General features: G+C 41.6%; 1 protein-coding gene across 1 annotated transcript in view; it reads right to left on the reverse strand.

Moving 5' to 3' along the window:
• Positions 1-23,973, reverse strand: part of LOC124594636 (sodium channel protein Nach-like) — a 159,452-nt gene that overhangs the window by 75,961 nt on the left and 59,518 nt on the right. The window contains exons 3-4 of the mRNA XM_047133007.1: positions 19,091-19,212; positions 5,712-5,808 (exon numbers count right to left, since the gene is read on the reverse strand). Coding sequence (XP_046988963.1) covers positions 5,712-5,808; positions 19,091-19,212 — 219 coding nt within the window. The remainder of the gene's footprint in view (positions 1-5,711; positions 5,809-19,090; positions 19,213-23,973) is intronic.

The following is a 23,973-nucleotide window of genomic DNA, read 5'->3' on the forward strand; positions in this document are numbered from 1 at the left end:
GCTACTACATCGAGGAGCTCCTTCCTCACCTGAAGATCTCTATTAACACCTCTAATAAATATGGAAAGCTGCGTTGTTCCAGTGATATCAACACTTTCGTCCAGAGCTAGAGAATACGCCATAAAATCTTTATAGATATTTGCAAGCTGGCTCTGGACGTCGTCTGACATGTCCTGTATGCGACGCATAATGGTCATGTTAGATAATGGCACAATCCGAAATTGTTCAACTTGAGATGGACACAAATGTTCCGCTGCAACTACCAAACATCTTTTATTAAATCACCATCAGTGAAGGGGCGCAGGGATTTTGCTAAAAACAAAGCAATTTTGTAGCTCACTCTGAGAGCTGCCTCAGTTGATTTTTCTTCGTCATCCAGATCTTCTTCGGATAGCTTCCTTTTAAGTTTAATAACTTCCTGTGTACGATCTGGTCCATCACATTTTCCACTTCCATAGTCTTTCGCGTGGTACGACATATAATGTCGCTTCAAATTAAATTTCCTAAAAGAATTCAGCGTTTTGTGACATACTAAACATTTTGCAACACCATCTTTTTCTGTAAACAGATACAATTCCTCCCAATGGGGGTTGAACTGCGAAAGCATGGTTTGGGTTACACAATGGCGACTTGACATGATTCTTAACCAGCGAAGTGCCTGTTAGAGTTGATCGTAGTACTTTTAACGTTACACAGTCGGCGCGAATTCAATAGGCACGCTGCGGTCCTATTCATACGTGCGCGCGCATTTCCCCTCCCTCCCCTCCCTCCCTACTCCACGACCTTGCACCTGCTCGCGAGCACGTGCCTGAGCAGACGCGAGTGCTCGCGCTCAAAACCGGCCAGTTGTTAAGCCCTGCATTAATGTGATTGGACTATGCATGAAAGAGACCGCGTGTACAACACTAGTGTGACCTCTTCTTGAGTACTGCTCTAGTCTTTGGGACCCCCACCAGACTGGTTTAAAGCAAGACATCAAAGCAATTCAGAAGCGTGCTGCTGGAATTGTTGCTTCGATCAACATGCAAGTATTACGGAAATGCTTCGCAACTCAAATGTGAATCCCTAAAGGGAAGACCACTATCTTTTTGCAAAACACTATTGAGAAAATTTAGAGAACCGGCGTTTAAAGCTGAATGCCTCTAACATACATTTCACGTAAAGAAAGAGGGATAAGAGATGGAATAGGGAAGGAAAAGGCTAGTAGTTGTATAAACATACATTTCACGTAAAGAAAGAGGGATAAGAGATGGAATAGGGAAGGAAAAGGCTAGTAGTTGTATAAAGAACTCTCCGCAATGCACCGTATTCTGGCTTGCGGAATATCAATGTACAGTGGTGTGCAAAACTTACGGACGGATGTAACTATCTTATGATGTGTCATTGTCGATTAAAATAGCTAGATGAAGCTTGGGCCAAACATACATAGAACTGCTACGATATAGCACAGTAGGCCAGTGACGAAAAAACGTAATGAGACAAACAGAAATGCCAAACATTAATTACAACACTACTTATGACGCCCCAGGACATTACAAAGGGCGACGTGGTTCTTAATAGGGTGTGTGATCACCAGGCACAGCAATGTATGCTCTGCGACCTGATTCCATTTGACCACAAGGTTTGTAAGGAGTTCTTGTGGCAGAGCGTTCCATTTCTTCAACAGCCGGTTGTTGGTGCCTGAGGGCGTGCTGCGATACGTCTTCCCAACGCATCCCACACGTGCTCGATGAGGTTTAAGTCGGGAGGGAAAGGTAGGCCAATCCAATCGTCAAATATCCTCTCTTTCCAAGAGGTCCTCCACCTGTGCAGTTCAAACGGTTGCGCTTGTCATCCATAAAAATGAACTCAGGGCCGAATGCACCCCTGAAAAGAAGAGCATGAGGAAGCGGTACAGTGTCGCAATAACGTTGACCGGTAAGTATAGTGTGTTCAAAGATTTGAAGGTCAGAACGCCCATGCAGCTTACGCCTTCCCACACCACACCTGGACTGCAAAAACAATCGCGTTCAACAGTGTGGGACGTACCCTTAAGTGGCGAGGGGTGGTGCACGTAATGCACCAGGAACCGTGCCAAAATTACTGTGCAGTTGCTCCCAGTGATCACGCACGCTTATGGTACTGATATCCTCGAATAAAGAGAAGAAGGATTTTAAATTGCCACACACCAGATTGACAATAATTAGATTTTCAGGAAGCATCCACGGGAGTCGAGTGCTGCCTCACGCCATTTTGACGACAATTAGACTTTTATTGTGTCAAGGGAGTTGAGAGTTGGTGGTGACTGGAAGAGTCATTGTGAAATCAACGGCCAACGACTGGATTCACCACTGACAGAATTTCGCAGAATTACCACCATCATGTTTACGGTTCTAGAAACTAACATTGAGTACTGATGAATAATTTTCAGTAAATTAAAGGAAAGAATTCAGCGAGCCTGTGAAATAGAGTCTACTGCATCTCATCCCCGTGAAAATAAAGTTCACCTGATGTGCATTGGTTTATAATGTCTAATGTCAGTCAGCACATGCATTATATCCATGTTATAGAGGTTGCAATGACTATCACTATTCTGAAGTATGCAAGAGGAGATTTCTTTGGGGCTCCTCAATGCACTCATCAAAAAAAAGTTTTGCATCACCTCGGTTCCGAGAGTTACGAAACCTGTACGGAAAATTGGAATACAGATAAACACAAACATCATTTCCACCCTTTTTAGTGCTCATAAAAACCACACATTGCGTGTTGTATCATCATACAGTGAGACCTTCAGAGGTGGTTTTCCAGATTGCTGTACACACCGGTACCTCTAATACCCAGCACCACGTCCTCTTGCATTGATGCGTCCTGTATTCGTCGTGGCACACCATCCAAATATTCATCAAGGCACTGTTGGTCCAGATTGTCCCACTCCTCAACGGCGATTCGGCGTAGATCCCTCAGAGTGGTTGGTCGGTCACTTCATCCATAAACAACCCTTTTCAATATATCCCAGGCATGTTCGTTAGAGTTCATGTCTAGAGAACATGCTGGCCACTCTAGTCGAGCTTTATCGTTATCCTGAGGGAAGTCATTCACAAGATGTGCACGATGGGGGCGCGCGGTCGGAGGATGGCATTCACGTATCGTACAGCTGTTACGGCGCCTTCCATGACCACTAGTGGCGTACGTCGGCCCCACATAATGCCACCCCAAAACATGAGGGAACCTCCACCTTGCTGCACTCGCTGGACAGTGTGTCTGAGACGTTCAGCCTGACCGGTTGCCTTCAAACATGCCTCCGACGATTGCCTTGTTGAAGGCATATGCGACACTCATCTGTGAACAGAGCGTGATGCCAATCCTAAGAGGTCCATTCGGCATGTTGTTGGGCCCATCTGTACCGCACTGCATGGTGTCGTGGTTGCAAAGGTGGACCTCGCCATGGACGTTGGGAGTGACGTTACGCATCAAGCAGCCTGTTGCGCACAGTTTGAGTCGTAACACGACGTCCTATGGCTGCACGAAAAGCATTATTCAACACGGTGGCGTTGCTGCCAGGGTTCCTTCGAGCCATAATCCGTAGGTAGCGGTCGTGCACTGCAGTTGTTGGTTGTTTGGGGAAGGAGACCAGACAGCATGGTCATCGGTCTCATCGGATTAGGGAAGGATGGGGAAGGAAGTCGGCCGTGCCCTTTCAGAGGAACCATCCCGGCATTTGCCTGGAGTGATTTAGGGAAATCACGGAAAACCTAAATCAGGATGGCCGGACGCGGGATTGAACCGTCGTCCTCCCGAATGCGAGTCCAGTGTCTAACCACTGCGCCACCTCGCTCGGTTCGTGCACTGCAGTAGTAGCCCTTGGGCGGCCTGAGCGAGGCATGTCTTCGACAGTTCCTGTCTCTCTGTATCTCCTCCATGTCCGAACAACATCGCTTTGGTTCACTCCGAGACGCCTGGACACTTCTCTTGTTGGGTCCACTTCCTGGCACAAAGTAACAATGCGGACGCGATCATACCGCGGTATTGACCGTCTAGGCATGGTTGAACTATAGACAACACGAGTCGTATACCTCCCTCCCGGTGGAATGACTGGAACTGATCTGCTGTCGGACCCCCTCCGTCTCATATGCGCTTCTCATGCATGGTTGTTTACATCTTGGGCCGGGTTTAGTGACATCTCTGAAGAGTCAAAGAGACTTTGTCTGTGATCCACGGTCAACGTCTAACTTCAGGAGCTCTGGGAACCGCGCTGATGCAAAACTTTTTTTGATGTTCGTATTTTCGACGAGTTTGATAATTATCGACTGCGCCTTTAGATGCATGCAAGCTCTCGATAACATACAGCAAAGTTAATGTCTTCAGTCTGTACCTTCTCATCTGCATATTGATTTCCCGAGGGCCCTGCTTGGAATCGAGCGTTTGCGAAATGTAGCGGACAAGCCGGCTAGTGTGACGTCACAAGATCGTTTGCGAGACCGTATATCTCGTGGGCACCGAGTTCCGCGCAGTGACATCACCAGCTCTTCGTCCGCGACACACGAGATGGACGGACCCGGAAAGAAGCTTGTGACGTCAGACTAGTGGGCTTCCCCGCCACACTTTGCGAACGCTCGGCTCCATGCAGGACCCACGGGACATCAATATGCAATTGAAAAGGTACTCACTAAAGCCCTTAACTTTGCCGTGTGCTACCGAGAGCTTGCATGCATCTAGACGCTCAGTCAAAAATTATCAAACTTATTTAAAATAGGTACTCGCTCCTCATGGAGTGGGCCGCTGGCACATGTAAGGCCTGCAGCGTGAGGAGCCGCCGACTGTCGTTCTCGTGGGCCTCGCTCTACGTCCAAGTGCGTTTCACGTACCGTTAGAGGATGACGACTTAGGAGAAGTCATGTTACTTCCGTGTCAAAATTTATACTATAGCAGGTGACTGGTATAAGTCACACTCGCCGATGAGTTTTCATTACTGGAAGACAGTCAATAAGACTCCACCTCACATCCTCCAACCCTGCAGTGGATGTGCTACTTACTCTCTGCCACTGAGGTAAGCGGTCACATTCACTTAGTTCACAGTCCAATGCAACAACGTCTGCTAAAATTAAGCACATCTTATAATACTGCCTCTGTAGCCATTTTTGTTTATTCCTGAACAGGAAAACTACACTCTTGGGTATTTGTTAACTGTAGTTGAGATTTTTGGTTGGTTGGTTGGTTTGGGAGATTAAAGGGACCAGACTGCTACGGTCATCGGTCCTGAAATTTTTGGATACAGCTGTTAGGTCCCAGATGCACATTATTATAACTATGGCTGAGAACCGTGTGCCGCACTAAGACGTACTCCACTCCACATTCGGCCGACGTCTCACAGTTTGACGAGTACTGATGTATACTATTCAGCAGATATCATTTTCAATAGGATTCCAGGAGAACTGAAAAAACTGAATGACAAGTATTCAAACCCTAGTTGAAAGCTTACCTTGTCGCATACTCCCATTCTATGCTGGAGATCCTCACAGAAGTACAGAACTCTTCTTTGTAATGTGTTATTTATTAGTATACTCTCTGTTTCTTATGTTTTATTAATACATTAATTTCTTGTTTATGTATTTTCTAATCAGCATTCCGTATAAAATTTATGAACTCATTCCCTGACCGAGTAGCTTTGCTCACGTTGTGCCATGGAAGCTAATGTATAAATAAATGAACAAAATAACTGCTGTGTGACTTACCTTGTACCCTGTGTTCATGTAAGACACCGAGCCAGTTATGTCTACGTGGTCGACTGATGTGACGTATTTACTCGCCGTGACTCCAGACTCTTCTTCCCTGCACACAGACCACAACACACAGAATGTCGTCAAAATTTATGTCAGTTGTCTTTAAAGTACCACAATTATAGAAGATAATATTTTTGCTAATGATTTCTGGTGACTTTTAAGATGGTGGAACATAGCCTGAATAAGCTACGTTCTCATGTACTGCAAAGACAGACATTGACTGAAATAAAATGAATTAGACAAGTTGTTTCATTTACAAAGCTGACTTACTGCCAGCAGGGGCAATACTATTTACTTGTTATTTCCACTGCCACCACAATATACACACACATAAAAAAAATTGCATCACCCCGGTTCCCAGAACTCCTGAAGATGGATGTTGACTGTGGATATTGTATCACAGACACAGTCCATTTGACTCTTCAGAAATGTCACTAAACCCGCCCGAAGATGTAAACAACCATGCATGAGAAGCACATATTAGACGGAGGGGGTCCGACAGCCGATCAGTTCCAGTCATTCCACCAGGAAGGAGGTATACGACTCGTGTTGTCTGCAGTTCAACCATCCCTAGACGGTCAGTACCGCGGTCCAATCGCGTCCACATTGTTACCTTGTGCCAGGAAGGGCTCTCAACAAGGGAAGTGTCCAGGCATCTCGGAGTGAACCAAAGCGATGTTGTTCGGACATGGAGGAGATACAGAGAGACAGGAACTGTCGAAGACATGCCTCGCTTATGCCGCCCAAGGGCTACTACTGCAGTGGATGACCGCTACCTGCGGATTATGGCTCGGAGGAACCCTGGCAGCTGGTCCTGGCGGAGGTTCGAGTCCTCCCTCGGGCATGGGTGTGTGTGTTTGTCCTTAGGATAATTTAGGTTAAGTAGTGTGTAAGTCCCATAAGATTTCACACACATTTTGAACCCTGTATGAAACGTCCCCTTTGAACAATTATACACGAGACTGTGCTTAACCTGACACACAATACTTTGTTAGCGCAACGCAATCTGACTTTCAAAATTCCCTACAAAAGAATGGCCCTGACTAACATTAAACTATACCTTTCACAAATCACTTACAAAAATCTTCGCTGCTCAAGCTACTGCAATACAGCAAGCGCCACTACTGCCAGCTAAATAAAAGATTCAAACTACTAAAGGCACTAACTACTGATAGGGATAGTTAGCAAATGAAAGATATTAATAGAGAACAAACAATGTATTTACCTTAATATCATCACAAGTCATAATATATATATCAGTTCATGACAAATTGCAAAGTTCCGCCATCTCTCTCCCCACATCCACCACTGCTGGCGGCTCACCTCCAACTGCGCAACGCTACGCGCTGTTCACAGCCAGCTGCCTAACACTACAATGGCGAGTATTACAACAATGCAAAGCAGACACAGACTGCCCACAGCACAGCCAGTGATTGTCATACAGAGGTGGCGTTACCAATAAGAAATCCTAAACAGCCTACTTACATAAGAACCTAAACAGCCTACTTACATAAAGAAAACATAAACAGCCAACCTAAACAGCCTACTTACATAGCCCCCATGCTCCCCACAAAAAATTTTTACAAATGGTGTTGGGCACTGGCCAATACAGATTTGACAAAAATTTTTCACAATTACAGTAACAAAGATATAAAATGCACACACTTATTGATACAATGTTGGTCAAAAGCTAAAATTGTCTCACAGTCCATAAAGACAGTCCTAATCGTACATAACAGGAGAATAGCAGTGTTTTTCTCAAAGTCTGAGCAGTAAAAGAAAATGCACACGGAAGTAGTGGATTTCCATGCAGTCTTGAAGAAGTAGTGTTGTCCTTCCAATGGAAAGACAGTGCTGGCTCTTGACATGCTGACAGGTAATGGGCCACAATGGAGCAAACCCACAGCAGAGTCATTCGAAGTTTTGAAGAAAATTGGTAGGTAGGTCACAGAGCAGACCCACTGTAGTCCTGGTAGAGAGTATGGTATTGGTGGGCCACCAGAGGTGCAGACCCACTGCAGTCCTTGTAGAAATAATGGCGTTGGTGGGTCATCATAGATGCAGACCCACTGTAGTCCTTGCAGAGATAATGGTATTGGTGGGCCACCAGAGGTGTAGACCCACTGTAGTCCTTGTAGAGATGACCAGCAGCCATCTGTTGCGATTGTGCAGGTGCACATTCACCATCGAAGAGTCTTGCGGAGAATATAGCAAGTCCATAAACCACCACTTGTGCACTCACAAAGTTTTTGGAATTGTCCTTAGAACCAGCAATGCTGTTATCCAGTCCCTTGCTGAGTTATTAACACACATGCAAACACTAACAGTCCCTACTTCTCACATATTGTCCACATACTATGACCAACAGAAACGTGTGCAATGAAATGTAACTAACAAGTTAATAATGTCATGAACTGGTGACAATTACAATTTTATAACATAAGAATACAATTACAAAGGTACAAAATACATCATTAAAAACATAATAATACAGATAACATTTGTAGTACAGGCTTTACAAAAGAATAGAAATAAACATATACATCAGTGTTACAAAAATAGTGACATAAGTACATACATAAAATAATGAGAATAGTTTTCGAAACATTAATTTCACACATGAACATTGAAACAGAACAGAATTGTAAACAACTTTACAAAGAAAATAACATATTATTAATGCAACTTATATTTGAGGATAACAGTATTCCTCCTCATAGTGAATGTAGCTTAATATTAAAAGAAAAAAATTATATGAAACAGTACACAGAGACAGGAAGAAAACAAATACTCAAGGGTACACAATCACATAGTGGGATAACACCAATAGGAAAGGACAGGGTTCGTTTTCAGTGTAACATTTGGTACTGCAGTCCAACCCAAAACTTCATATATCTTTCCTCTTATTTCATCCTTTGTTTCCACCAAAAAAATTCGATCTAAGCATGCTTTCTGTATTTATATGTTCACACATTTCTTACCTCATTTTTATTTTCCATTATCTTACCTCATCATTTATTTCCGAGAAAATCCTACCTATACCTGCTTTCTGTACGTTTTTCGTATAGATTCTCAATGCATTTCTTCCAATTCATCGCAACTCATTCTCTTCTATAGTCTACCCCCTCTTAAGCTAACTTAAATCTACTGAGCTCAGATATTAAACTAAGAGACGAGGCAATGCAGCAGCACAAAACAAGTTATCACAAACAGCAATGACAAAAAAAATGCCAATTTGCAAAGCAAGCAGCAGCAAATCTAAATTAACAGATAAAACGCAAAATTACAACTAATATGAGCCAATGAGCAGCAACAAAAAAAATCAGTTGTGAAACCGGCTTAACAGAGTAATGTAATGTGAAATTTAGTAGCACTATGCCTGGCAAACAGCAGCAACTTATACCTAAACATGACATAGCGCAAGCAGAAAAAATATTACACTAAACAACAATGCAGATAAGGGAAATGTATATTCACATCTTAATGTCTATGTAATTAAAGTGGTGCACCACAACAACTGATTGTAAAAAGAAATATTACCATGTACTTGAAAAGAAAATTATGTGTTACTGTTACTACTTCCTTCTTATTGTTCTTTCCTTTCCAAGTGCTCCTTTTTTTAAAGAATGTGGATCATAAAATAATTATTTAATAGATCTGTTGACAGAAAGTGTTCACATTAGCAAATGCATTTCATTTTATAAAAGCAATGCTGCAACACAGCTGGAAACCAGGTATCAAATGAAATAAGCAACTATGAAAAGCAAAGCATAAAAATATCATTCAGTAGTCATGTGACATTTCATAAGTTAGTAGCTCTCAACTCTCGTAGAAAGACGCTTGTCGTAATCAGGTGTGCAGATGTACGAATATTTCCCATCAATTCATAAGCATTTCAGTAATTAGCACAAAGTGCGAGTAATCATATGTTTTCAAGTAACGAGGGTGTCGCATTAGCGATGAAAGGCACACCCTAATGGCTTGTTCTCCAGGTGTTTGACACGTCCCACGTCCCCTTTTTTTTTCTACCTGTGCCGCTGAAAAGGGCTCGCAATAATGGCTTTTTCTCCAGGCGTCTGACACAGCTGGGTGCCCGCGACGCATTACGTGCAGGTGGTCACTTAACTTTCGTACGGAAATATTTACGACAGCAATTTTCGCTAAAGTGACAGTCTCACATAAAAATACTTCACAGGTCAAGAATTAGCGTTGCAAATCTGTAGAAACAAAATCCTATGAATATAACAGTGTCCAAAAAAAAATGTTCAGTGGCATTGTGATACATTCACACATGATTCACACATGTCATAACTCTTAAAGTACGATTCTTGGTTTCCAACATCCTTTTTCACAAGTCAAGAGTCCCTACCCACTATTCATTACTCCTTACCTTATTACACATATACGTATCCATCGACACTCGTCAATATTTCGTCATTATAAATATGAAGCATATTCAAATAACTCATATAGCCTCAGCCTATTAATCATAAACATACCTCAGCAGCATAATACACATCGTCGTCGTAAAAATAACATCATAACACCTCAGTCAAATCTCAAAATCGTCGTAACTTCCTCCAATAATTAAAAAAATTCTCTGCTCATGTCAAAAGTGTCATCCGCCTCAAACGTACCTTAAAAATCATGATCTCATACCAAATACATCATTCAAAGCTCCCATAGTATCACAATGGTTCCGAAAAATATGAACATTTCACAAAGTACAGACAAAATACAGTTTCATAAGTATAAAGTTACCCAACTGTGTATTGCGTAAACATCTGTCACTGATGTAATAAAAAAAATGTTTATCTCTCAGTTAAATGATCAGATAGCTGTGTAATTTGTGTGTTAGAGAAATATGGTACCGATGTGTAAAGTTGTATAAGCAAATACCATATTAGCTAGGGTTCCTTGTGGTTGCCACACACATGGTACACAAAGTAGGCGTGTACCCCCCTGAGGATTAATGTAATTATACCCTCAGGTGTTACAGATTACAGCAATGCAATGAAATGTATCACGGAAAACTTTCTTTGTAATTCAAAAATCTTTAAAATTAAATGTTTTAAGTATAAAATTGATCACTGAAATGCGTGTCCTGTAGCGCTAAATGTGCATCTTGTTGTAAGATAATCTCTGTGGAAGTGTCGTAGTTATTTTCCTCCGAAAGCTAAGTTCTGCAGAAGCCAATGTACTTACCTCATGATAAACAAAAGTGAAATGCTTTGCGTATAGATATCATACTTATTACGCTTATTGCCGTGATGAAGAAAGTACTGTGCTGTAACGTATTGTTGTGCTACAGAAAAGGCTGTCTCCTTGTAGCTATACCATAAAAGTTACTACTAAAACCTGTTTTACTTTCCAGAATAATTCAGAAAAACTGTGCAGATATAAAACAGAAACACTGCAAAAGCAACATTGTAAATTGTCACTCATTAGTAGCGTCGTGATAAAAATCGTGTAGCTGTCACATAAACTAACCTCTGTGTCATCTGGTATCTCTCAGAAAGCACTTTAAATTCAGAATGTATTTTCAAGTAAACCAAAATGTTGCATTAAAATCTCATTAGTAGTACCAGTATGTGTCCTAAGTATGTAAGCCTGATATTCGTTACGTAATCGTGCAACTAACAAGCAAGAATGTACAACTAACAACACTGTGTCGTCTGTTCATTATAACAATGCATTCGTAATTTCTGTTTAAATAAGTTCTCTTGGTTCTTGACTGGATATTCCACTTCAAACATTGTTACATGTTAACAGATTCCAAATCTGACAAAGCCTACTAGAAATGTGAAGCGAAAAATTTTATGACAAAGACTAAGTTAAAGAGCAGATTATCTTTCAATAAATGGTTTTACATGTGAAATGTGGTGTAAACCTTTACTCTTCCTAATACGCAGAGTTTCAACTTCAACGCAATTATCATGCGGTATTCGTCGGTAAAGAATACTGGAATTTTGCTCAAGGTTAGCGTCTATGTTATTTTTCCCTGAGCCAGCCGGCGCAGGTGGCTGCCTGCGGCGCGAGTCATTGTCTGTCTCTTTGTTGGCGCGCGTCGTTATTGGGATTAGGAGACCTAACTTCCACAAATTCGCCTTGCCGAGAGGGCCCAGCTCTGTTTAAAGCTCGCCAGTTCTGATGGAATTCAGGTCTGTCGTTATGTCGGTAGTTTACATAGTTTCTTGTTTGTCGGTCATGTGGTGGAGAATTTCTCCCTGAATCGTAACTCTGCGCCGAACTGTTGCGTCTGAAATTATTCTGCCTCCCTTGATAATAATTGTTTTGGTTACCATATTGTCTATTTCTATGGTTATCTCTGTCATATTCATTACTACGGAAATGCGATCTTTCTCTGTAACTATTACTCTGCCAATGGTTGTCATATGGGTGGTGTCTGTTTTGGTCACGATTTGCGTTGTAAGAATAGGCTTGTCGTGGCCAGTTATCGTTTCTGTCGTCATGGAATTGTGACGGATGTGACCTGTAGTGATTGTTTTCCTGTTTTCGCATCCTGCGACGGTCTGTGTCAATTTCTAATTCTTGTAGGAGTCCCTGAAAAGCTTCAATGTCGTCTTTGCAACGTCCTGCTAAAATAATGTGTCGTAAATGTTCAGGTAATTTGATTAAGCAAATGCGGATGAGTTCTGAGGGGCTGTATGGGTTTGACAGGTACTGATTCTTGTGCAACATGTCTTCAAAATATTTCACAAGACTGGAGAATTCAGATTGTTCGAAATGTTTCATCATTATGATGCCATGTTTTACGCGGTCTTGTGTGGCTTGAGACCAATATGCTGAGAGGAAGGCATGGTAAAACTCTCCCTCACTGTGGCAATCGTGAATTACCGATCGCATTCTTACAGCTGGTTCATTCTCTAAGTAGCCACACATAAATTCTAATCTGTGTTCCAACGACCAGTTGGGAGGAAAACAATGAGAGAATTGATGGAGCCATGCTTGTGGATGAATGTCGTTGCCAGAATTCTTAAATGTTTTGAATTTACGTGTAGTAATGAACAGCTTATAGTCAAAATCATCATGTCGGCGAGTCGCATATCGGTCATTGTTAGGTCGTGTCGGCCGTTCCATCTCAAAATTCGGTGTACCTTGCCAATTTCTTTCATAATTACCGAAATGCCCTGTGTTATTATTTTGTGGCTTTTGCGTATTTCTAAGTTCCTCTTCCCGTGTTGGAGCGCGAGTGTCTTCTGAAATACGTAATTCTTGTATTACCTGTGTCAGCTGATCTTGTACTTCCCGGATTTCTCTTTGGTGTTGCGTATCAATTTGATTCAGATTTTGTTTCAGTTTCCTAATTTGTTCGCTCTGTTCTGTGTCATTAAAGACTACCGGTTTTGCGTCATTCAGATTATCATCTACCTTCGTAGATAAATTATTTAGCTGATCCGAAAGTTCAACTACTTTCTCTGATAATGAACACATTTCCTCAGTGTGTTTTTCTGAACCAAGTTTCAGAGTGTCCATTTGTGTTGAAATCGAATCTACTGTGTCCTTTAAGTTTTCTTGACTTTTTGCAAGTTGCGTAACCGAATCGGTAGATGCAACTGCGTCAATTTTAGCTTGCAAGGTGTTGTGATTTTCATGAACAATAGTTTGCAGTTCTTTTATGGCTGCTTCGTGATTCTGTAGTGCATTTTCATGCCGCGAAAAAATAGGTTGGAAATGCTCACAAATTTGTGTTTTTACGTCATTACAGACTTTTTGACATTTCGATTCAATGTGATGTAACTCAGCAGTTAAATCCTCACGTGTTCGTTCAAGAGTTTGCTCCAATGAGTCTAACTTTTTAAGATTTTGTTCCACTGTGTCTAACTGTTGCTGTGTTTGTCTCTGGTATTGTTCCATTGTGTCTAACTTTTGAAGCTTTTGCTGTGTCTGTCCCATTTGTTGTATTAATTGTAATAACAATGCATTGGTGTCTGAAACATGTTCCTCAGTGCTTTTCGGCAGTGAATTTACACCGGAAACATTCACATTTTGACAAGCAGAAAATGTGTCTTGACTTATTCGAGAAAACGGTGAGGATCCAAAACCTGAATCTACAGTATTTGCGAGATCGTGTCGTGTCATTTCGGCTTCCTGAGGCGAGCTATTGCCGACCGGTCGATCGATAATGCTTCCCTCTTCACTAATTGTTTCACTGTCCACGTCATTGTTTGACGCCCGCTCCATTTCCCTGTGCACAGTTACCAAATTACTACTTTGAACATTAGTAAATTCATTACTCGGCGGCGCTGATAAGCTACGCTCGTCATCACTATTATTTCTCAGTTTAGTTTGGAGCCTAGTGTTACGTTTTTCACACGCCATTATTGTCACAGTATTTCACACGACAACACAAAAAAAACACAATTTGAAGATCAAAAATAAGAGAACACATTAACATAGCACTGAAAATAATATCTAGTTAATTGCAAGCGCAGCTGCGAAATACTTGGTGCAAATCTACATGCATGCCACAACTGTTTTACTATACAACAATGAAAGACTGCAACTACAAAGGAAATTCTCTCTACAATTACGCGCTAGCAATAAACAAAAGCTACACTAAATACACAAACTACAAGAAAAAATCAGAAGATTCCAGTGAGGTATCCTAGGCTAAGGGTCGACATATGAAACGTCCCCTTTGAACAATTATACACGAGACTGTGCTTAACCTGACACACAATACTTTGTTAGCGCAACGCAATCTGACTTTCAAAATTCCCTACAAAAGAATGGCCCTGACTAACATTAAACTATACCTTTCACAAATCACTTACAAAAATCTTCGCTGCTCAAGCTACTGCAATACAGCAAGCGCCACTACTGCCAGCTAAATAAAAGATTCAAACTACTAAAGGCACTAACTACTGATAGGGATAGTTAGCAAATGAAAGATATTAATAGAGAACAAACAATGTATTTACCTTAATATCATCACAAGTCATAATATATATATCAGTTCATGACAAATTGCAAAGTTCCGCCATCTCTCTCCCCACATCCACCACTGCTGGCGGCTCACCTCCAACTGCGCAACGCTACGCGCTGTTCACAGCCAGCTGCCTAACACTACAATGGCGAGTATTACAACAATGCAAAGCAGACACAGACTGCCCACAGCACAGCCAGTGATTGTCATACAGAGGTGGCGTTACCAATAAGAAATCCTAAACAGCCTACTTACATAAGAACCTAAACAGCCTACTTACATAAAGAAAACATAAACAGCCAACCTAAACAGCCTACTTACACCTGGCAGCAACCACGATACCATGCAGCGCGGTACAGATGGGCCCAACAACACTGGCATCACGTTCTCTTCATCGCTGAGTGTCCCATATGCTTTTAACCAAACAATCGTCGGAGACGTGTTTGGAGGCAAACCGATCAGGATGAATGCCTCCGACACACTGCCCTCAAGTGCAACAAGGTGGAGGTTCCCTACTGTTTTGGGGTGGCATTATGTGGGTCCCACGTACGCCGCTGGTGGTCATGGAAGGCGCCGTAATGGCTGTACGATACGTGAATGCCATCCTCCGACCGATAGTGAAACCATATCGGCAGCATATTGGCGAGGCATTCGTCTTCATGAACGAAAATTCGCGCCCCTGTCGTGCACATCTTGTGAATGACTTCCCTCAGGATAAAGACATCGCTCGACTATAGTGGCCAGCATGTTCTCCAGACACGAACCCTATCGAACATGCCTTTGATTGAGTGAAAAGGGCTGTTTATGCACTATGTGATCCACCAACCACTCTGAGGGCCTTACGCCGTATCACGATTGAGGATTGGGACAATCTGGACCAACAGTGCCTTGATTAACTTGTGATAGTATGTCACGACGGCGAGTACAGACTTACATCAATGCAAGAGGACGTGCTACTAGGTATTAGAGGTACCGGTGTGTACAGCAATCTGAACCTCCACCTCTGAAGGTCTCGCTGTTTGGTGGTATAATATAACATGCAATGTGTGGTTTTCATGAACAATAAAAAGGGCGGAAATGATGTTTGTGTCGATCTCTATTCCAATTTTACTGCGCAGGTTCCTAAACTCACGGAACCGACGTGACGCGAAACTTTTTTTGATATGTGTATCATTGTAAGACTTATCTAATTAGAACATCCATCAGTGTATTATAATATTTGAGTATTTTTATGAACCATTTTATTCTTCTAAGGCTGGTCTATGAAAGTGAGGAAGCATTATAGGATGTATTGAACAGAATGAACAGTCTACTGAATACACAGTACTGACTAAGACTAAACAGAAGAAAGATGCAGGTAATGAAGAATAGCAGAAATAACCTTAGTAGTAAACTTAACAACAAAATTGGGGACTATGAAATAGGCGAAGTCACGAACAGCTAAGAACTGTTGTCTCCTCAGGAAGATGGGGAATTGGGGGAAACTGCGAACTCACTGCATTATCCAGGGTGATTCCGCGATGATTTTGCAAACTTTCAGGGATAATGGAGGATGGCAAATGTATCAATTGTATAGGTACACAAGGAGAAGCCACGACACGCTACGATAAAAGTTATTACCCATGACTATAAACACTAGCGCGGCCACTGTAAGCGTCGGCAAAGAGATATTTCGCTACGCCGGAAGGCGAAAGACAAATGATGGAAACTTTTTCCATTTTTTTTTTTTTTTTTACAATTATTAGAGAGACTCTGTCTTCAGTTCTCGTGGCGAGAAGGCGTATTTCTTGTGATACAGTATGTTGTCTGAATAATAGTTTTATGAAAATATGGAGTCTGAGAGTTCGTTTTTGTGCAAAACCAAGAAAGTTTTCTTTTCTTCCGCGTATTACCTCAATGTTATGTCACTGTAGCTGCCTGCATCAGAAGAGGAAGTCCGATTAAGAATCAATATTGTACACACGGTCAAGAGTGGGAACTAGTTATGCGCCGGCCGGTGTGGCTGTGCGGCTCTAGGCGCTTCAGTTTGGCACTGCGTGACCGCTACGGTCGCAGGTTCGAATCCTGCCTCGGGCATGGATGTGTGTGATGTGCTTAGGTTAGTTAGCTTTAAGTAGTTCTAAGTTCTCGGGGACTGATGACCACAGATGTTAAATCCCATAGTGTTCAGAGCCATTTTTGAACTAATTATGCGGAAGTAGAACCATTTAACCAACTTGTGGAAATCTTAACAGCATAACGAATACAGGAATCGATGTAAGTTAAATGTGAAGGACATTGCATTCCCTTAAAAATCTATAAGTAATCAAAATGATAAAAGTGCGAAAAAATCAATTTGTTCAATTAATTATATTTTTTTTATGTATAAATTTGCACACAACTTGAGATAAGGGACCGTGATCCGGAAACGACAGAGTTGGAAGTTGTAAGCGAAAATCGTTCTGATACAGTGGGGTAGATTTACTGGTACTGTTGTAGCTAACATTGTATGGAAAACGACTTTCAGAGGTGGTGGTGGACCAAAACAAGAAAATGCTTCTGGTCAACATGAGCTCTAAAACGCATAGCTTGAGAACCATGAGCGAAGATGAAGAAGTGCTCATAGCTCTTTAGGTGAGCATTTTAGAGCCCAAATTTATCGGTCATCGTATGTCTTTTTAGTACAATTTCAGCTTTAACACTGGTTCAAAGTTATGGTGCCATCCGGGTTAACTTTACAGCAGGCTTAAAAACAGTATTTTTCCTATGTCTACTGCTCTCGGTTACTTAACACCAGTGAATAGGAAATTAGGTGTTAATAAGAAGTAAAACCAAACTGTTAATTCAGTAATGAAGATTTACTTTGAAATAACAAGTTATTTGTATCGACCTGGCATTGTTCAATTTCAGCCAAAATCGTCAGATGCGCCACCACAGCCAACACATTTAAAGAGTAATTACAAGCATAAAAGCTTGTGGGATGGTGGAAAGACAACTAAAAAAAAAAAAAAAAAAAAAAAAAAAAAAAAAAAAAAAAAAACCACACAGAGATAGCAAAACTGTTACTCTTAGTACAAAATAATGCAAGTGGGTAGAATGCCACCGATTTGAAACAAAAGTAATAAGCGGTGCAAAGATACCCTGACTGGGAAAACGTTACCCTGATGGACTTACTCTTTATTTATTTATTTGTTATTTTCTTTTAGTCTGCTGCTATATAAAAGAACAGACCGAAGCTTGCACGTGAATTGGGGTGAATAAAGTATAAACATGATTTCAAATATATTAGTAATAATTTATTTATTTATTTATGCATTTATTTTACCTGGCAAGATTAGGGCCTTCAGGCCCTCTCTTACACCTAACCAGGCATACTCAGGTTTCTACAGAACATTAAGGACATATAACGTGTTGTACAGTATTAATGTTAAAGAAAAAAATAGAGATTATAACAGTAGTACAATGATAATTATAACAATCAAAAAAATAATTATAACAATCAAGAATAATAATAATAATAATAGTAATGACTATGTATATGAAAGTAAACATATTTTTCTTTTATGAATGTCAGTCCTATTGCTAGTTGGGAATTTTCTCGTTATGTTCTTGCAGCTTGTGAGTTATTCTCATCGAGCAGAGACATATGACGATAAAATGGGGTGAAAGAGATATAGAAGAGGTAGAAGGTTAGAGGAAAAGAAATAGAATGGTAGAACTCGAAGATATGATGGAGAGGAGAAAGAAAGAGATGAGAAGGGCACAACAATGGTGACTATATCGTCCCTAATACGTAAGTTCTGAGTTCCCTCTTGAATGTTAAGTGGTTCGGGATAAGACGCAGATCACAGGGGAGCGCGTTCCATAGACGTATGGCTGAGATGGAGAATGACACGGAGAAAGATTTTGTGTTATGTAAAGGTACAGCCAAGATGCTAGACGTATCCGATCTGGTATTGCGGTTGTGGAATGATGATAGGTATTTCATGTGAGAAGATAAGTATTGGGGGCACCAGTGGCTAAGAAATCGATGAGGTAAGCACATCGTGTGGAGATCGCGTGCCTTATGCTATTTAAAGGGGACGGGGGGAATCTACACAAAGTAACTACATTAAAATAAGTTAATAGTAATAAAAATAATAATAATAATAAGAAGTAAAAAAGCCTGAATACTACAATTTGGTCATCTGGTGCACAGATATCTGCTCATCTGGAATCTAGAAGACTCACACTACTGACTTGTTTCACTATGCAGCATTAGTATAGCACAAATTTTGTAATTTATAATTTCAGTATGAGTTTGAAGAGAGCCACAACGACATGGGTGGGAAGATCGTCGGCATCTGGTTAGTGGCAGAGAGTGCACCGCTGAAGACTAGTGGATGGCAGCAGGAGAGCGTACTTAGGCAGAGGCGACGCGAGGAGCGCTACCCGGGCGTTGGAGTAGTAGCATACGCCTTCCTCCAGCAGCGTCATCCGTAAGGGCGGCACATTTGCCGCCGTGTGTGAGAAGTTGAACTTCACCTGCAAATAATAATAATGCTGTCCTATTAATATTACCACTACGTTGCACGTGATAGCATTCAACAAAGTCATATAAGTAGAGCTCAGGAGCAAGCTGAAAACAAACATTTATCGACATAAAATGGTGTGGTACCGCGTCATAATGTATAAAACTACTGCTGGAGGGAAACCAACGTTTCGTCCACGGTTGCAGCGGTCTTCTTCTGGGTCTACTGGTGCGTTCAGGCTGTGCAGTGTCCCTTATATTTTGTTGTTACTGTTCACTGCGCATGACATTACGTCATAATTTAAAAGATAGTTCGTTTCATTGGTCACTTAAAGAAGAAGGAGAGGGAACTTTATTTTAATAGGCTGAGAGGAAAGGGCAGCTATCAAGGAACTGAAGACGAAATTGTGATATTAACAGTAGACAAAGGCAATGCAACTGTCATCTTAACCGTTTCGTGAGCCGTGGGAAACATGCTTCCCACTACAATCAACTCGCTCCTAGTCCCGTGGGATTCATAGTTCCCACCTCTGTATGGTGCTACCACCTAGTGAACAGTATAGGGTACTGCTTCCAATCGGAAGTTCCCGCCGTTTTTGCTGTACCTTCGCACAGAGGCATTGTATAGCTGAGTGTTGCTCTGTAGAGGAGCCTTTCAGTGCTGTTCGCGTGACATTTTGTGATTTTTTTCCTCAAAGCTATAGTATAAGGTAAATACTTTTGATTTACCCAAATTTATGAAGGAAAACGTAAACTTGGAACGAGGAGAATTCCAGTTTGAAACAATAGAAGCCATTTCTGTCCTCAATTCATGACCCATAAGAAACAGTCACAGTGAAAAGGAAAAACAAGGGTGGTACTAGTACAGAGATTTCTTGTCCTGAAGTTGTGGCAGAATACAACAAAATAATGGGTGGTGTCGATAAGTTTGATCAATTACGAGAAAGGTATGCTATTGGCAGACGTTCTGTAAAATGGTGGCACAGAATACTTTATTTCCTGGTGGACGTTGCTGCAGTGAACAGTTATATCCTGTGGAAAATAAGTAAAAGAGAAAGTGAACAGCATGATCAGCTTATATACAGGATCCATCTAGCCATACAATTGATCGCTGGCTTTTCATCCCAAAAAAGGCGTGGACAAAAACCTGTCTTTCTGGGAAAAAGGGGTAAAGTACCTGAAGATTTTCGTCATGTGGCTGTAGGGGAGCATCAACCCAGTTTAGAAGAAACCTACTGGACATGCCGTCATTTCAGTACCAAAGCTGCGGAAAAGAGCTCTCTCTGTGTTTGTATATATTGTCAAATACCACTTTGCATAGACCCATGTTTCAGAAAATTTCATGGCAAGTATTTGTGAACAATAATTGTAACAAGAGAAGTACATTTATCAAATAAATATGGCATATATTGAAAAAGTTGTTTTTGTCATTTAACTCCAAGGAAGGGCAGTGGGAAAAATACTTCCCACCTTGTTGTGTGACCTCACTTTCACAGTTGGAGCAAATTTGATATTCTGTATGATAAATATACCTATCTGTTAACTACTATCTGCTCTCCATTCATTGCAAAAAACTGCTCACTAATTTTGCCCACGAAAGGATTAAAATACCGTGCAGTACGAAGACAAAATGAAAGAATTATTAAATGGTTCCATCTACAAAGAACTGAGGGCGGACCCTACAGCGAAGACAATTCGAAAGACGCAGTCCTCGATTAAGGACTCGAGAATTGACGGTGACACAGCCAAGGGTCTTATTCCCAGAATACCAGTCTCTCCTAGAATTTACGGTGTTCCAAAGATACACAAGGAAAGTTATCCTTTGAGGCCAATAGTGAATGGGATCAGTTCGCCTACCTACAATCTGTCAGAGTATATAGGCTGCAAATTAAGACGTCTATTTGGCAAGACGGACTCTTATGTTAAGAACTGGATGCACTTTATAGAACGGCTTAAGGGAGAAACAATTTTACCTATGGACATCATGGTCAGCTTTGACGTGAAGTCACGATTTACGAACGTGCCAGTGGATGAAACTATCCGCATCCTTCAGGAGCATGTTCCGCCAGTCACATGCGACCTGGTTGAGTTGTGCCTCATTTCAATGTATTTCAAATGGCAACGAAAATACTACGAGCAGACAGACGGCGTAGCAATGGGGTCTCTCCTATCTCCGCTGGCAGCTGACATATTCATGGAAGCCTTTGAAGCAACGTCCCTCGGTTCAGCTCCTTTACGCCCACGTTGCTGGTTGAGATACGTGGACGACACGTTCGTATATGGCCTCATGGTGAAACGGAGCTACACCAGTTTCACGAATATTTGAACAACATGCACGGGAAGATACAGTTCACGCTCGAAGTAGAGAAGAATGGAGCAATTCCATTTCTAGACGTCGAAGTATACAGGACAACGGAGGGCACACTGGTGCACAGAGTATATCGGAAGCCTTCACATACAGACAGGTATATGCACGCCCAATCCTACCACCACCCAGCGCAGAAGAACTCGGTCATCCGTTCTTTGGCAATCCGTGCACAGCGCCTAAGTGATGTTCAAATCCTAATAACTGAGCTTAAAACTCTACGCACAACGTTTCTAGCCGATGGCTACAGCCATTAGTCGATCCACACAGCCTTGTCGACGAACACAAGAAAGAAAGATAAGCAAGAAATACACAAACTGCAGCCAACAGTGCGCTTACCTTATGCGAAAAATGTTTCTGAACGAACAGGCAAACACCTTCGCCGGGTTGGGGTGCAGCCTGCCTTCTATAGTGGTCGCAGGATTTAGGACGCGCTCGGCTCCACTAAGGGCAAGGTGGGTGCATTACACACTGCAGGCGTGTGCAAGGTGGAATGCGAATGTGGAGAGGCATACATCGGCGAGACTGGCAGGCCAATAGCAACGCGCGTCCGGGAACACGAGCGCTATATTCGTCTTGGGCAACACAACAAATCTGCAGTGGCAGAACATCAGCAAGAATGCGGAAAAGAAATCAAAATTCAGCGAAGCCTGTGTGCTGGCCTACAGCCACTTTTGACGAAACGCAAAATCAGAGAGGCCATCGAAGTACTTAAACACCCTAATAACATGAATAGGAAAGATGGAGCCCAACAGACCGCACAGTCAACACGAGGCACGAGCACTACCGGCGAGTAACTGCCAAAAAAATGGTTCAAATGGCTCTAAGCACTATGGAACTTAACATCTGAGGTCATCAGTCCCTCAGACTTAGAGCTACTTAAACCTAACTAACCTAAGGACATTACACACATCCACGCCCGAGGCAAGATTCGAACCTGCGACAGTACCAGCCGCATGGTTCCGGACTGAAGTGCCTAGAACCGCTCGGCCACAACGCCCAGCTTCTTACGATCTATGCGGAGGTGATGCCATTTTGTTTACGTGTTGTTTCTCATTTGTGATCGGGTTTAGCAAGTTGTTAACTCTTTCACCAAATGTTTTTGCGTTTATATGTTCTTTTTTTCCGATACATTTTATGCAGCATGTAAGAGGTCCATGATTAAGGAATTTGTTGTTAGCGCACTCGAGCAGATGTAATTTCGATGTATTGCTCACGCGCTGCCTGCGATATGTTAAGGTATAAGAGAATCTCAGACCAAAGAGCGGTGTTGAGTGCAGTAGGAACTGTGTGTTAGTAGCAGTAAGTAGTTGCTAGCGAGCAGTCTGGTGTATCGTGTTGGCTGGGCTGGTCGTGTGCAGCGATGGCGGAGCCTCAGCGTTGTAGTATAAGGTAAAAGCAGCCTCGCGCATATGTAGTATTGTTATCTCAAGTCCCATGTAAATGTTTAAAAAAAAAATCTCTTAATAATAATCTTTCTCATAAAAAGTAACTTTTGACGAGCATTCATTTCAGTTTAAAGAATTTACTAATTTCTCCAATCCTTGGTCACCCCGATTATTGAAAAGAAAAATCAGTTGTTTCCTTTTATAAATGACAAATCTATCGGCCAGCATTGCACAGGGCTGTGCCAGAATAATTTCTTATAGGAGCAGATATATATGCGTTATCCGGCGACCTAATTAAGGTAAGATTTTTAATTTATTCAGAATGAATTTTCAGGGCCATGACGCAGCACTGCTGACGTCCAAAATTTACCAGTTTAAATTCAGTCAGTTATTGAAAGGTTATAAGTGAGCCACAACTTTTTATTGAGAGAATAGTCACATTTTGTTATTCATAGGTTACGCAATTTTACTGTTGGTAGATTATACTGAATGTGAACGACATAATTATATTTTTTACTGTTGGGAGGTTTCGGAACTTTTCTGTTGGGAGGTTACACTTGTCGACAACCGGCCAGGATCGTATTTTTGTGAATTTCTGAGAAGTAGTCATATATCTGCTGTTATTTACACTATTGTTAAAGATAGTTTGCATCTTGCGCAACGCATTTACTAATTTGTCACTCCTTTATTCACAGATCATCAGCTATTTATTGCTCTTTGTTGTAATTGTATTTGTTCAATTTTTGCTTTGTCTTTGTTTCATTTTTGTGCTTAACTTTGATTTGTGAAAATGCCGCGAAAAACTGCTAACAGTACATCGCGATGTGCAATGAGTGAAAAAGCCGACTCGAATAATTTGACCGATAATACTAGCGACACTCAGTGTAGTAGCGATAATCCTCTAATTACTGATAATCAGTGCGTGCCGATCACTAGTAATGATTTTGATCCTAATGATGAACAAACAAATTCAATTATGTCCACAGTAAATGTAACAATTGATGACGCGGCACGTTCCGTTA

This window comes from Schistocerca americana, chromosome 1 (assembly GCF_021461395.2).
Source record: "Schistocerca americana isolate TAMUIC-IGC-003095 chromosome 1, iqSchAmer2.1, whole genome shotgun sequence".
In the NCBI taxonomy this organism is placed as follows: domain Eukaryota; kingdom Metazoa; phylum Arthropoda; class Insecta; order Orthoptera; family Acrididae; genus Schistocerca; species Schistocerca americana.